Source organism: Podarcis vaucheri (assembly GCF_965113315.1).
Source record: "Podarcis vaucheri genome assembly, chromosome: 14".
NCBI classification, from domain to species: Eukaryota; Metazoa; Chordata; class Lepidosauria; order Squamata; family Lacertidae; genus Podarcis; species Podarcis vaucheri.
In genome coordinates this window covers 52466098-52478938 of record NC_138752.1, presented here as the reverse complement: position 1 = coordinate 52478938, position 12841 = coordinate 52466098, and the positions used below count along the sequence as shown (strand labels likewise).

At 48.2% G+C, this 12841-nt stretch overlaps 1 protein-coding gene across 2 annotated transcripts in view; it reads left to right on the top strand.

Annotated features, from left to right (window-relative positions):
* CARD11 (caspase recruitment domain family member 11) overlaps positions 1-12841 on the top strand; it is a 108159-nt gene that overhangs the window by 62106 nt on the left and 33212 nt on the right. For both annotated transcript variants that reach the window (XM_082199628.1, XM_082199629.1), the window contains 5 exons: positions 142-336; positions 1898-2065; positions 5916-5967; positions 7718-7836; positions 11829-11929. In XM_082199628.1, the coding sequence (XP_082055754.1) occupies positions 142-336; positions 1898-2065; positions 5916-5967; positions 7718-7836; positions 11829-11929 (635 nt within the window). The remainder of the gene's footprint in view (positions 1-141; positions 337-1897; positions 2066-5915; positions 5968-7717; positions 7837-11828; positions 11930-12841) is intronic.

The following is a 12841-nucleotide window of genomic DNA, read 5'->3' as shown; positions in this document are numbered from 1 at the left end:
TCAATTGAAAGTGCTTGGTTCTGGCCTATAAAGCCCTATCTGTCTTGAGCCACCTGAACGGATTGTATCTCTTTATGCGAATGTTTTGGGTGCTAAGATCCTCCGGCGAGCACCTTCATCCGACTCTCTTTGCTTTCAAAGGCATTCCATTCACGGGATGAGGCTCAAGCCCAGTATTCCCAGTGCCTGATTGAGAAGGATAAGTACCGGAAGCAGATCCGGGAGCTTGAGGAAAAGAACGATGAGCTCCGAATCGAGGTGGTCCGGAAGGAAGCCTGCATCTTTAACATGGAGTGCAAACTTAGGCGTCTCTCCAAGGACAACTTCTTTGACCAGGTAGAGCCAGAGGAGGTTCTTGCTCTGGGTCACATCACACACTGTTGTTGTTGTTTTTTTGGGGGGAGGTATGTTTACAGCCAATATTTGTTTAAGTGTGCAATGAGAATCCTAACGCGCGAATGCAGCATCCATGCACCTGCAACCATCAGGAATCCTTCCCTGGGTCCCAGGTCCAGAATATCCTCCAAGCAGGGTGGCACTGGCGAAAAATGGGCAGGACTAAGAGAGGGCTCTGGGAACATCTTGAAGCAATCCTAGAACTTCTTGTCAGCTCTGGGACATTAGCCCATGGTCCATATATTTGGAACTCTCCTTCCTTGAAGGTTTTGAATGGCAGAGGTTGGGTGGCCAGGGAAGATTTAGATGAGATTCCTTCATTGCAGAAGGTTGGACTAGATGACACTCAGGGTCCCTTTGGACTCTACTATCTGGGGCTGGTGGGAGTAGAATAACATCTGGAGGGCCACAGGCTCCCCACCAGTGCACTGGGTGAATTATTTTGAAGTGCAGTATTTGAATGCTAGAATCCTAGAGCCCGAAGGGACCCTGGAGGTTGATTATTCCAACTCCCTGCTCAGTACAAGATGCTGCAGATGCAGGATGCAACCACCACATCCCAGATGGTGGCCAGCCTCTGCCTAAATCCCATTGCTTCCTGGGACAACCACTTCCACAGCTGTTACCATTAGGAAGCTTCTCCTAATGGTCTCTTGCTGGCAACTCTAACCATGTCTACACAGAATTGAGTCATAGAATCATAGAATCATAGAATCCTAGAGTTGGAAGAGACCCCAAGGGCCATCGAGTCCAACCCCCTGCCAAGCAGGAAACACCATCAGAGCACTCCTGACATATGGTTGTCAAGCCTCTGCTTAAAGACCTCCAAAGCAGGAGACTCCACCACACTCCTTGGCAGCAAATTCCACTGTCAAACAGCTCTTACTGTCAGGAAGTTCTTCCTAATGTTTAGGTGTAATCTTCTTTCTTGTAGTTTGGATCCATTGCTCCGTGTTCGCTTCATTGGAGCAGCAGAAAACAACCTTTCTCCCTCCTCTATGTGACATCCTTTTATATATTTGAACATGGCTATCATATCACCCCTTAACCTCCTCTTCTCCAGGCTAAACATGCACAGCTCCCTTAGCCGTTCTTCATAAGGCATCATTTCCAGGCCTTTGACCATTTTGGTTGCCCTCCTCTGGAAACGTTCCAGTTTGTCAGTGTCCTTCTTGAATTGTGGTGCCCAGAACTGGACACAGTACTCCAGGTGAGGTCTGACCAGAGCAGAATGCAGTGGCACGATTACTTCCCTTGATCTAGATGCTATACTCCTATTGATGCAGCCCAGAATTGCATTGGCTTTTTTAGCTGCCGCGTCACACTGTTGGCTCATGTCAAGTTTGTGGTCAACCAAGACTCCTAGATCCTTTTCACATGTACTGTCCTATTGAATTCAAAGAAGTTTCCTCCCAGGTATGTGAGGTTAGGACTACAACTCTGATTAGGGAGCCACATTGAGCTCACCGGTCACTAAAGTCTTCCTTCCGTTTGCTTCCAGAGCTTACCAAGGAATCTGCCCCTCACTGTGATTTCTCGAGCTCCCAGCCCCAGGATCAACGGCCAGGAGGCAGACGATTCTTCGACCTCCGAGGAGTCTCCAGATGACAGCAAGTTCTTCCTGCCCAATCAGCCTCGAATCCGAAGGATGAACCTGAAGGGAATCCAGGTACTTTCCAACACAAGGCAAAATTCTCAGAGGCCCAAGGTCATGATTTAAGACCTCTAAGATGCCCTTGGTCAACCTAGTACTCTGCAAAGTTTTCAGACAACAATTCCCAACAGCCCCAGCTGGCTTGTTGAAACTGGTGGTACTCCAAAAGATCTGGAGGGTGCCAGCTTGGGGAAGGCAATACTGGGGCATGTTCTGCAGGGAATCATCTTGAGGGTGTGAAGAGCTCAGCCTACACTCGAGTAGGACCCTGGCAGAGACACATGCCCGACTGGCATGTTCTCTCCCTCCTGGTCAATCGTTTGGGAGCTTCATAAGCTTTCTTCAGCCCGAACATCACAGCGACACTGGCACACTTAGGGATCCGCAGAGTTTGCACATCATGCATAACAGACCTCAGCAACTCAGCATTTTGGCTAATCTACTTTATTTACATCTAAACACACACGGAGCACTGCAACATGGCTCCTTCTCTCTCTAGCATCAGACAGTAAAGAGAAACAGAACAAAGGACAATAGTCTCACTTCACAGAACACAGTAACACAAACATCCTGTCTCTGTCACTTTCCACTCTGTGGAGTCAAAACACATACCGTCATGTGATAGACAACAATCCCACGACTGAAATCATGGAGCAGGAATTCTAACATCGGGTAGGCAAGCATGGATGCCATGGTATTGATAATATCCTGCCTTTTGGATGGAGAATACAGGAAGGGCAGATAGAGGACCCAGGGCTTTCTTCAGCTGGAACTCACCAGAACTCAGTTCCAGCACTTCTCAGGTGGGTGCCATTGCCATTATAAGAGAACAAGGGAGGCATTCATGGTGAGTTGCAGCACCTCTTTTGGCAATGAGCATACCTGAGTCAAACCTACAAACAGCTGTCAGCATGGTGCAGTTGGGCCAACTCTGTGGAGAACCCTATTTTGGGAGTAGGCAATCCATTCCTCTGTGGCATTCTGAGGAATACAGTGTTTCTCTGGCTTCTTGATAGTTGCAAGAGCAAAAGAAGAAGAAGAAAGAAAGAAAGAAAAGCTGGAAAATTGGAGTGATCCTTTAAGCTCCAGCGCAAATGGAAAAGCTGATAGACAGCAGAAGGCTGATGGAAAAGTTCCCATTGGGTGGGAAGAATAATAGGGAGAAGACGGCCAAGATCCAGAGGAAAATTAGCTACCTAATTCAGAGTTAAATTAAACCTTGTCTTTTTTACTCATTCAAGTGTACAGGGAAACGTGCTTAAAGTCCTTGATTCTGCTTGATTTACTGAATCTTCTGCCACTGTGGGAAACTGCAAAAAGTTTCACTAAGGCAAATTTAGCCACAATGGGGGGGGGCTGAGCTTTTTTTAGATTTTGGGTTCCATTTAAAACATTGCCAGGATTTACAACATGGGTAGGCAAACTAAGACCCGGGGGCCAGATCTGGCCCAATCGCCTTCTCAATCCGGCCTGCAGACGGTCCAGGAATCAGCGTGTTTTTACATGAGTAGAATGTGTGCTTTTATTTAAAATGCATCTCTGGGTTATTTATGGAGCATAGGAATTTGTTCATTTTTTCCCCTTCAAAAAATAGTCTGCCCCCCCCCCAAGGTCTGAGGGACAGTGGACCGACCCCCTGCCGAAAAAGTTTGCTGACTCCCTGATTTACCATAATCTGCTAGCTTAGTCCAGTTTGGAGATCTTTACCCACACACCCCATGCCTTGATGAACTCATTAGCACACATCCTACCCAAGAGGTTTTCAAAGGGGCTGTGGCTTGGATGTCATGGTTTAAGCATTTATTTACAGTGGTGCCTCGCAAGACGAAAAGAATCCGTTCTGTGATTCTCTTCGTCTAGCGGTTTTTTCGTCTTGCGAAGCAAGCCTATTGACGGATTAGCGGATTAGTGCTATTAGCGGCTTTTAGCGGCTTATCTGCTGATCGGATCAGCTGATAAGCAGCTTAGCGGCTTAGAAAAGGGGGGGGGAGGAAAAAAACCCAGCAGGAACTCGCAAGGCATTGTCGTCTTGCGAAGCAAGCCCATAGGAAATTCGTTTTGCGAAGCACCTCCAAAACGGAAAACCCTTTCGTCTAGCGGGTTTTCCGTCTTGCAGGGCACCACTGTACTTTCTTAGTTTGCACTCCATTTTCTCCCGAGACAAACGGATGCCAACAACAACTGTATTAATAATAATTTATAATAATAATTTATTATTTATACCCAGCCCATCTGGCTGGTTTTCCCCAGCCACTCTAGGCAGCTCCCAACAGAATATTAAAACACAATAAAACATCAAACATTAAAAACTTCCCTAAGGGCTGCCTTCAGATGTCTTCTAAAAGTCAGATAGTTGTTTATTTCCTTGACATCTGATGGGAGGGCATTCCACAGAGCGGGTGCCACCACTGAGAAGGCCCTCTGCCTGGTTCCCTGTAACCTTACTTCTTGCAGTGAGGGAACTGCCAGAAGGCCTCGGAGCAGAACAATGGGGGTGGAGATGCTCCATCATGTATCCTGGTCTGTGGCCATTTAGGGCTTTTGTCAGCACCAACACTTTGAATTGTGCTCGGAAACATACTGGGAGCCAATGTAGGTCTTTCAGGACCGGTGTTATGTGGTCTCGGCGGCCGCTCCCAGTCACCAGTCTAGCTGCCACATTCTGGATTAGTTGTAGTTTCCAGGTCACCTTCAAAGGCAACCCCACATAGAGCACCTTGCAGTAGTATTAATAGATTTGTGCATTGCCTTTCCAAACACTTGTTCCAAACCACTTAACATGAAAACGTAAAGTCCATCTCCGGACCATTGTCCATTGTTCCTTGGCAACAGTAATCACAGGTTTAATGCTTTTTGACTTTGGCGGTCCTGTTTACTTATTGTGGCTTAAATCCATTCAGAGGCTGTTAGGAACTGGTGGGTCTGCATGTGGCTGCCCCAAGCGGTGAACCACAAAACAGCAGGCAGGAGCCTTCTCATTCTTCTGGACGGATCCTGACGATGCAGGCTTGCCGTTGGATCCTTCTGGGCAGGAAGGTCTAAAAGAGAGAGTCCTGTTCCAGTTGAGCCTTGCATGAGCAAAGAGATCATCCTGTACGTTGCATGTTCCTGAAATTAAGAACCTTAGGAAGAGCCCCAGTTACTCAGGCCAGTGACCCATCTAGTCCAGGATCCTGTTCTCACAGAGGCCAACCAGGTGCCTGTGGGAAACCAGGGAGCAGAACATGAGCACATCAACACTCTCTCCTCCTGAAGTTTACAGCAACTGGTATCCGGATGCATCCCTGCCTCTGAGCGTGGAGGCAGATAGTAGCCATCATGGCTAGATGTCATCAATAGGCTTCCTCTCCATGAATTTGTCTAATCCTCTTTTCAAGACATCCATTGTTGGTTGTTCTTTGGCCCTGCCTTGATCATTGCTGCTGTCCACTGACCCGTCTCATGGCTCCCAGAGTCTGACTCATCTCTGACTGCTGCCCACATCCCACGGGTCAGTCCTTCATGAATTTGTTAGATCCATTTGCAAGCCAACGACCTCCACCCGTTGTTGTGTTCTCCATGAGATAACTATGTGTGAGCTTCCTTCTGACAGCCATTCTCACTCCCCTTTCCCACCATGCTCATAATTTTTATAAACCCTCCATTTGTGGAACTGATGTAATATTGTTCTCTTACATTCACGTGAACGCAATCTTAGTCAGTTTCACAAAGCACAGGAGCTACGCTTATGCTTCTTTGCCCGTTTCTGTTTCTCCCCAAATCATAGAATTGCCCTTTGGCATTGGGAAAGCCTGAAAGGTGTTTCTTTTTATGAGGAATCCTAGCTTGTGTCCTGAGTTCAGTTTCATTTCTGTCCTTTTTGCAGCTGCCAAGAACGAAATCCCCCGTCGGTTTGAGCCGAGCATCGGATTATCAAGGTCAGAGAAAGAACTTCCCTGCCTCGTCCGTCTTCCCTGTTAATGCTCAAGCTGTTTCCCTTGTTCTAACTAACGTTTCCAGCCAGGCAAGCACGAAACTCGCTCCCAAAAGATAAGAGCTGCAATGTGTATATATATGTGTGTGTATATATAACCCTCCCTGATAGCAAACACTTTTTGAGAATCATTTAAAACAGACCAGCAATTGACTCAGGTCTGCTTTCTGTCACTCTGGAGCTGAAACGTTCCTACACAGAAGTAAGGCAGGCGTTGAACCCAGCCCACAGTACAGAGACCCAAAAGCAGAGGAGATCTCCCCAGAGGAGAACCCCAATGAGACCCCCGCCCTTAAACAAACACTTGGATAAGACAAATTAGTGTAGCTTTTTAGACAGATGGCTGTCCACCTGTATATCCAGTATTAGGGTGTGATGAAGCAAACATTAGCGGGACACGGGTGGCGCTGTGGTCTAAACCGCTGAGCCTAGGACTTGCCGATCAGAAGGTTGGCGGTTTGAATCTCCGCGATGGAGTGAGCTCCTGTTGCTCAGTCCCAGCTCCTGCCAACCTAGCAGTTCGAAAGCACATCAAAGTGCAAGTAGATAAATAGGTACCACTCCGGCGGGAAGGTAAACGGCATTTTCGTGCACTGCTCTGGTTCACCAGAAGCGGCTTAGTCATGCTGGCCACATGACCTGGAAGCTGTACACCGGCTCCTTCGGCCAATAAAGCGAGATGAGCACTGCAACCCCAGAGTCGGCCACGACTGGACCTAATGATCAGGGGTCCCTTTACCTTTTTAAGCAAACATTAGCAGGATGCGGGTGGCGCTGTGGTCTAAACCACTGAGCCTCTTGGGCTTGCTGATCGGAAGGTCGGCGGTTCGAATCCCCGGGACAGAATGAGCTCCCATTGCTCTGTCCCTGCTCCTGCCAACCTAGCAGTTCGAAAGCACATCAAAGTGCAAGTACATAAATAGGTACCGCTCTGGCAGGAAGGTAAACGGCATTTCCGTGCACTGCTCTAGTTTCACCAGAAGTGGCTGAGTCACGCTGGCCACATGACCTGGAAAAACTGTCTGCGGACAAACGTCGGCTCTCTTGGCCAGTAAGGCAAGATGAGTGCTGCAACCCCAGAGTTGTTTGCGACTGGGCTTAACTGTCAGGGGTCCTTTACCTTTACTTTTAAGCGAACATTTGTCCTGGGGGGGGGGAGTTGTTGAATTCATGTTGATTGCTTGGGGGTGGAAGAAGCAGCACCTTAAGAAATGGATCTGCACAAGTGAAACATCTGCGCCCAAAAAGGTGCATATGTTTCTGCTTAGGGCAGCCTTCCAAACCTGGGACCCTCCAAATGTTGCTGTCCTACATTCTCCATCTTCCCTGGCCATTGGCCACCCCTGCCGGGGCTGATGGGAGTTGGAGTCCAGTGACCACTGGTGGACACCATACTCCAGAAGACTGGCTTTGACTCATCCCTCCAGCCCTGAAGTTTTGGAACGGAGAGGAAAGTGGTGGGAAAAGTTCAGGAAGTGAGAGAGATTTTTTGCACCACGGAACAGAGAAAAATAATAACGGCAGCACGGCGAGGGGTTGGGGCTGCCGCCATGAACCAAACGAGAGCAATAATCGCATGTGATAGAAATCTTGTTTGCACAGAATTATTTCCACCGAAGCGGGCCTTAATGCCAATATCTCGCGTCTCTCTCATCCTCCATGACTTCCTCCGCTTTTGTCATTTGTGAGCCCAGCAGTTCGAGGACACGACGAAGACAAGGGTGAGGCCAGCAGCAGCAGCCAGGCGGACACCAATTCCTCTAATCCCGTTTCCATCAGCAACTCGGTGGGCAGCTGCGAAGTTGGCAAAATCGTAAGGAGCTTGCGGGGGCCTCGCTTCCGTGACCTTCCCCCTATAATGTGGCTTTCTGCGCCGGCGACGATTCCAACCCCCACGAAACAGGGAGGCCTAGCCAGCCAGCAACCTTAATCCTTTTTAACATATTCTCTATATTAGAACGTTATTAACCTTTCTTCTTAAAATGCATCCCACCGCTGGGTAATGTTTATTTAAAGCTATTTCACCAGGCTCTCGCTGTCTCGTCGCTCAGTTTTAAAACTTGGCAGCGGGGGGAGAGAAGCGGTGATCCTTACCTCGCTGCATTGCAATTGCTTTTTATGCTTTATTCTTAGCGAAACATTTCCGTTTCCTTGCAGTTCCTAACGCCCTTCATGTTTGTAAGTCAAAGCTGGGTCAGGAATGTGTACGGATGTCTTCCCATTGTCTCTCAAGGCAGACATCCCATTAGGCACAATGCGATCAGCAGCACAGCAGGTTGGCAGTTAGTGGCGGAGGGAATTGGTCAGAGAACAAAGGTGTCTTGCTGGTGGTTTGTAGGAAATGCTGCCCCGGTAAATGAAAAGGATGTCTTCCCTCTATAGTTGGAGCAGCAAAACATGAATTATACTGCCTGGGTTCAGATGCCCAGCCTGGTAGCCTCCCAGCTTTAGCTCCTGCCATCTCCAACCACTGGCTGTGCTGGAGTACAACTGGTGGAGGACAGTACAGCGGTACCTTCGTTTAAGAACAGCTCAGTTTATGAAGAACTTGGATTAAGAACGCTGCAAACCCAGAAGTAGGTGCTTTGGTTTGTGAACTTTGCCTTGGAAGCAGAACATGTTCCGCTGCCTGTTGAGTGTGTTCCATTTATAAATTGAGTCCCCAGCTGCTATGGGAAAGCACACGTTGGTTTAAGAATGCTAGAGAGCCAGTGTGGTGTAGTGGTTAAGAGCGGTAGACTCATAACCTGGGGAACCGGGTTCGCGTCTCCGCTCCTCCACATGCAGCTGCTGGGTGACCTTGGGCCAGTCACACTTCTCTGAAGTCTCTCAGCCCCACTCACCTCACAGAGTGTTTGTTGTGGGGGAGGAAGGGAAAGGAGAATGTTAGCCGCTTTGAGACTCCTTCAGGTAGTGATAAAGCAGGATATCAAATCCAAACTCCTCCTCCTCCTCCTCCTCCTCCTCCTCCTCCTCCTCCTCCTCCTCTTCTTCTTCTTCTTCTTCTTTAAGAACGGACTTCTGGAATGGATTAAGATTGTAAACCAAAGTACCACTGTACTGGGTTCAAGAGCTGGTTTTGAGTCTTCTCAAGACTCCAATTCTTTAAGGACCACTTCTTCTCCTATGAACCAACCCAGATCCTGTGATGGTCATCAGAGGCCCTTTTTCATGTGCCTCCTCCATGAGAGATCTGGAAGCGTGGCAACATGAAAACAGGCCTTTTTGTGGTGGCTCCTTGCTTGTGGAATGCTCTCCCCAGGAAGCTCGCCTGGTGCCATCATTACATACCGTTAGGTGCCTAGCAAAAACGTTCATTTTTAACCAGGCTGGTTGGCTGGCCTTCTTGCTTGGTTGGTATGTTTTAATCTAGAGCAGAGTGGGGGGTTCTTAATGCTGGTTTTAATGGAGGTACACGTTTGTTGTGTGCTTAAAATATTGCAAATCACTTTGAGTTGCTGTTTCAAAACATAATAATAATAATAATAATAATAATAATAATAATAATAATAATATACCTGAAGGAGCGTCTCCACCTCCATCACTCTGCCCTGACACTAAGGTCCAGCTCCGAAGGTCTTCTGGCGGTTTCCTCACTATGAGAAGTGAGATTACATGGAACCAGGCAGAAGGCCTTCTTGGTGGTGGTGCCTGCCCTATGGAATACCCTCCCATCAGATGTCAAGGAACAACTATCTGACTTTTAGAAGACATCTGTAGGCAGCCCTGTTTAGGGAAGTTTTTAATGTCTGATCTTTTATTGTGTTTTTAATATCGAAGCTGCCCAGAGTGGCTGGGAAGGCCCGGCTAGGTGGTCAGGGTATAAGTTGTTGTTGTTGTTGTTGTTGTTGTTGTTGTTGTTGTTGTTGTTATTATTCTACAGGATCTGTTCTGAATGATGATGCTGGTAATGAAAATCCATGAGCGGTCAATGGGAAATAGCACAATGTTGATCTCTGTGCTTTGGTGGTTTGAGAATAACCCTAACCCTAGCCCTAGCCCTAGCCTTAACCTTAACCTTAACCTTAACCCTAACCCTAACCCTAACCCTAACCCTAGCCCTAGCCCTAGCCTTAACCTTAACCTTAACCTTAACCTTAACCCTAACCCTAACCCTAGCCCTAGCCCTAGCCTTAACCTTAACCTTAACCTTAACCTTAACCCTAACCCTAACCCTAACCCTAACCCTAACCCTAACCCTAGCCCTAGCCCTAGCCTTAACCTTAACCTTAACCTTAACCTTAACCTTAACCTTAACCCTAGCCCTAGCCCTAGCCCTAACCTTAACCTTAACCTTAACCTTAACCTTAACCTTAACCTTAACCTTAACCCTAACCCTAACCCTAACCCTAACCCTAGCCCTAGCCCTAACCCTAACCCTAACCCTAACCCTAACCCTAACCCTAACCCTAACCCTAACCTTAACCTTAACCTTAACCCTAACCCTAACCCTAACCCTAACCCTAGCCCTAGCCCTAGCCCTAACCCTAACCCTAACCCTAACCCTAACCCTAACCCTAACCCTAACCCTAACCTTAACCTTAACCTTAACCCTAACCCTAACCCTAACCCTAACCCTAACCCTAACCCTAGCCCTAGCCCTAACCCTAGCCCTAGCCCTAACCCTAACCCTAGCCCTAACCCTAACCCTAACCTTAACCTTAACCTTAACCTTAACCTTAACCTTAACCTTAACCTTAACCTTAACCCTAACCCTAACCCTAACCCTAACCCTAGCCCTAGCCCTAGCCCTAGCCCTAACCCTAACCCTAACCCTAACCCTAACCCTAACCCTAACCTTAACCTTAACCTTAACCTTAACCTTAACCCTAACCCTAACCCTAACCCTAACCCTAGCCCTAGCCCTAACCCTAACCCTAACCCTAACCCTAACCCTAACCCTAACCTTAACCTTAACCTTAACCTTAACCCTAACCCTAACCCTAACCCTAGCCCTAGCCCTAGCCCTAACCCTAACCCTAGCCCTAGCCTTAACCTTAACCTTAACCTTAACCTTAACCTTAACCCTAGCCCTAGCCCTAACCCTAACCCTAACCCTAACCTTAACCTTAACCTTAACCTTAACCCTAACCCTAACCCTAGCCCTAGCCCTAGCCCTAACCCTAACCCTAACCCTAACCCTAACCCTAACCCTAACCCTAACCCTAACCCTAGCCCTAGCCCTAACCCTAACCCTAGCCCTAACCCTAACCCTAACCCTAACCTTAACCTTAACCTTAACCTTAGCCTTAGCCTTAGCCCTAGCCTTAACCTTAACCTTAACCCTAACCCTAACCCTAACCCTAACCCTAGCCCTAGCCCTAGCCCTAACCCTAACCCTAACCCTAACCCTAACCCTAACCCTAACCCTAACCTTAACCTTAACCTTAACCTTAACCTTAACCCTAACCCTAACCCTAACCCTAACCCTAACCCTAACCCTAGCCCTAGCCCTAACCCTAGCCCTAACCCTAACCCTAGCCCTAACCCTAACCCTAACCTTAACCTTAACCTTAACCTTAACCCTAGCCCTAGCCTTAACCTTAACCCTAACCCTAACCCTAACCCTAACCCTAGCCCTAGCCCTAACCCTAACCCTAACCCTAACCCTAACCCTAACCCTAACCCTAACCCAAATATACATAGACAACTTAACACCTCAGAACTGAGCTGAGCGTGCCTACAGCTAGGCTGCAGTCACATTTGCCTGCCAGTAAATACCCTTGAACTCTCTGAGGCTTGTCTCTGAGCAGGTGTTCATAGGCGTGCCCTGTTGATGTTTTGCTTTTGCTTTTTGGGATGCAGCAAACGCTACGGAACCGCAACCCCAGTGTCATGTCCACAACCCCAGAGCCCCCAGGAAATGACTCCATCCTCCGGCGTTGCAAAGAAGACGCCCCACACAGGTAAGGGCTGCCGTGCCTGTTAGGCTGGGCTTTCCAACACAGTGCCCGGGGGCACCATCTGACATGCCTGCCAAAGTGCTCCCCAGCCCCTCTCAATCTTTTGCTTTGCAATTGAGGGTTAATTTGCCCAGTCCTCTTTTAAAGCTTGCTGTCCATCACTGCCTCCTGTGGAAGTGAGTTCCATAGATTAACGATGTGCTTCATGAAGGAGCGATTCCTTTTACAGTGGTACCTCGGGTTAAGTACTTAATTCGTTCTGGAGGTCCGTTCTTAACCTGAAACTGTTCTTAACCTGAAGCACCACTTTAGCTAATGGGGCCTCCCTCTGCCGCCGCGCCGCCGGAGCACGATTTCTGTTCTTATCCTGAAGCAAAGTTCTTAACCTGAAGCACTATTTCTGGGTTAGCGGAGTCTGTAACCTAAAGCGTATGTAACCTGAGGCGTATGTAACCCGAGGTACCGCTGTATCTGTCCTGAACCTCCCAAGATTTAAGCTTCTTCGGACCTCCATGAGTTCTAGAATTATGAGGGAAAGGGGGGGGAAAACGTTCCTCTTTCCGCTTCATCGTTTTATAAGCTTCTATCACATCACCCCTCGCTCACCTTTTGTCCGAACTCAAAAGTCCAGAACACCAAAACCTTTTTGCTCCATCCCTTTGATCATGTTGGTTATCAGAGGGAGGGGAATAGCAGTTGCTAGTTTGTGGCCACAAGCACTCAACTCTTCACACACACGCACCCGGTTGCTTTTCCTCTCACAGCGGACAAGTTAGCATTTTTGTTTCCCTGGGGAGGAAAACACCCGCTTGGGGTGAAATTTTAAGAGGAAAAGCAGCCCCTGTGGAAAGCGTTCGCTATCCCTGCTGGCTGCTCTTCCACTTTCAGTTCCAGCCCCCAGAGGCATCCTTTCCT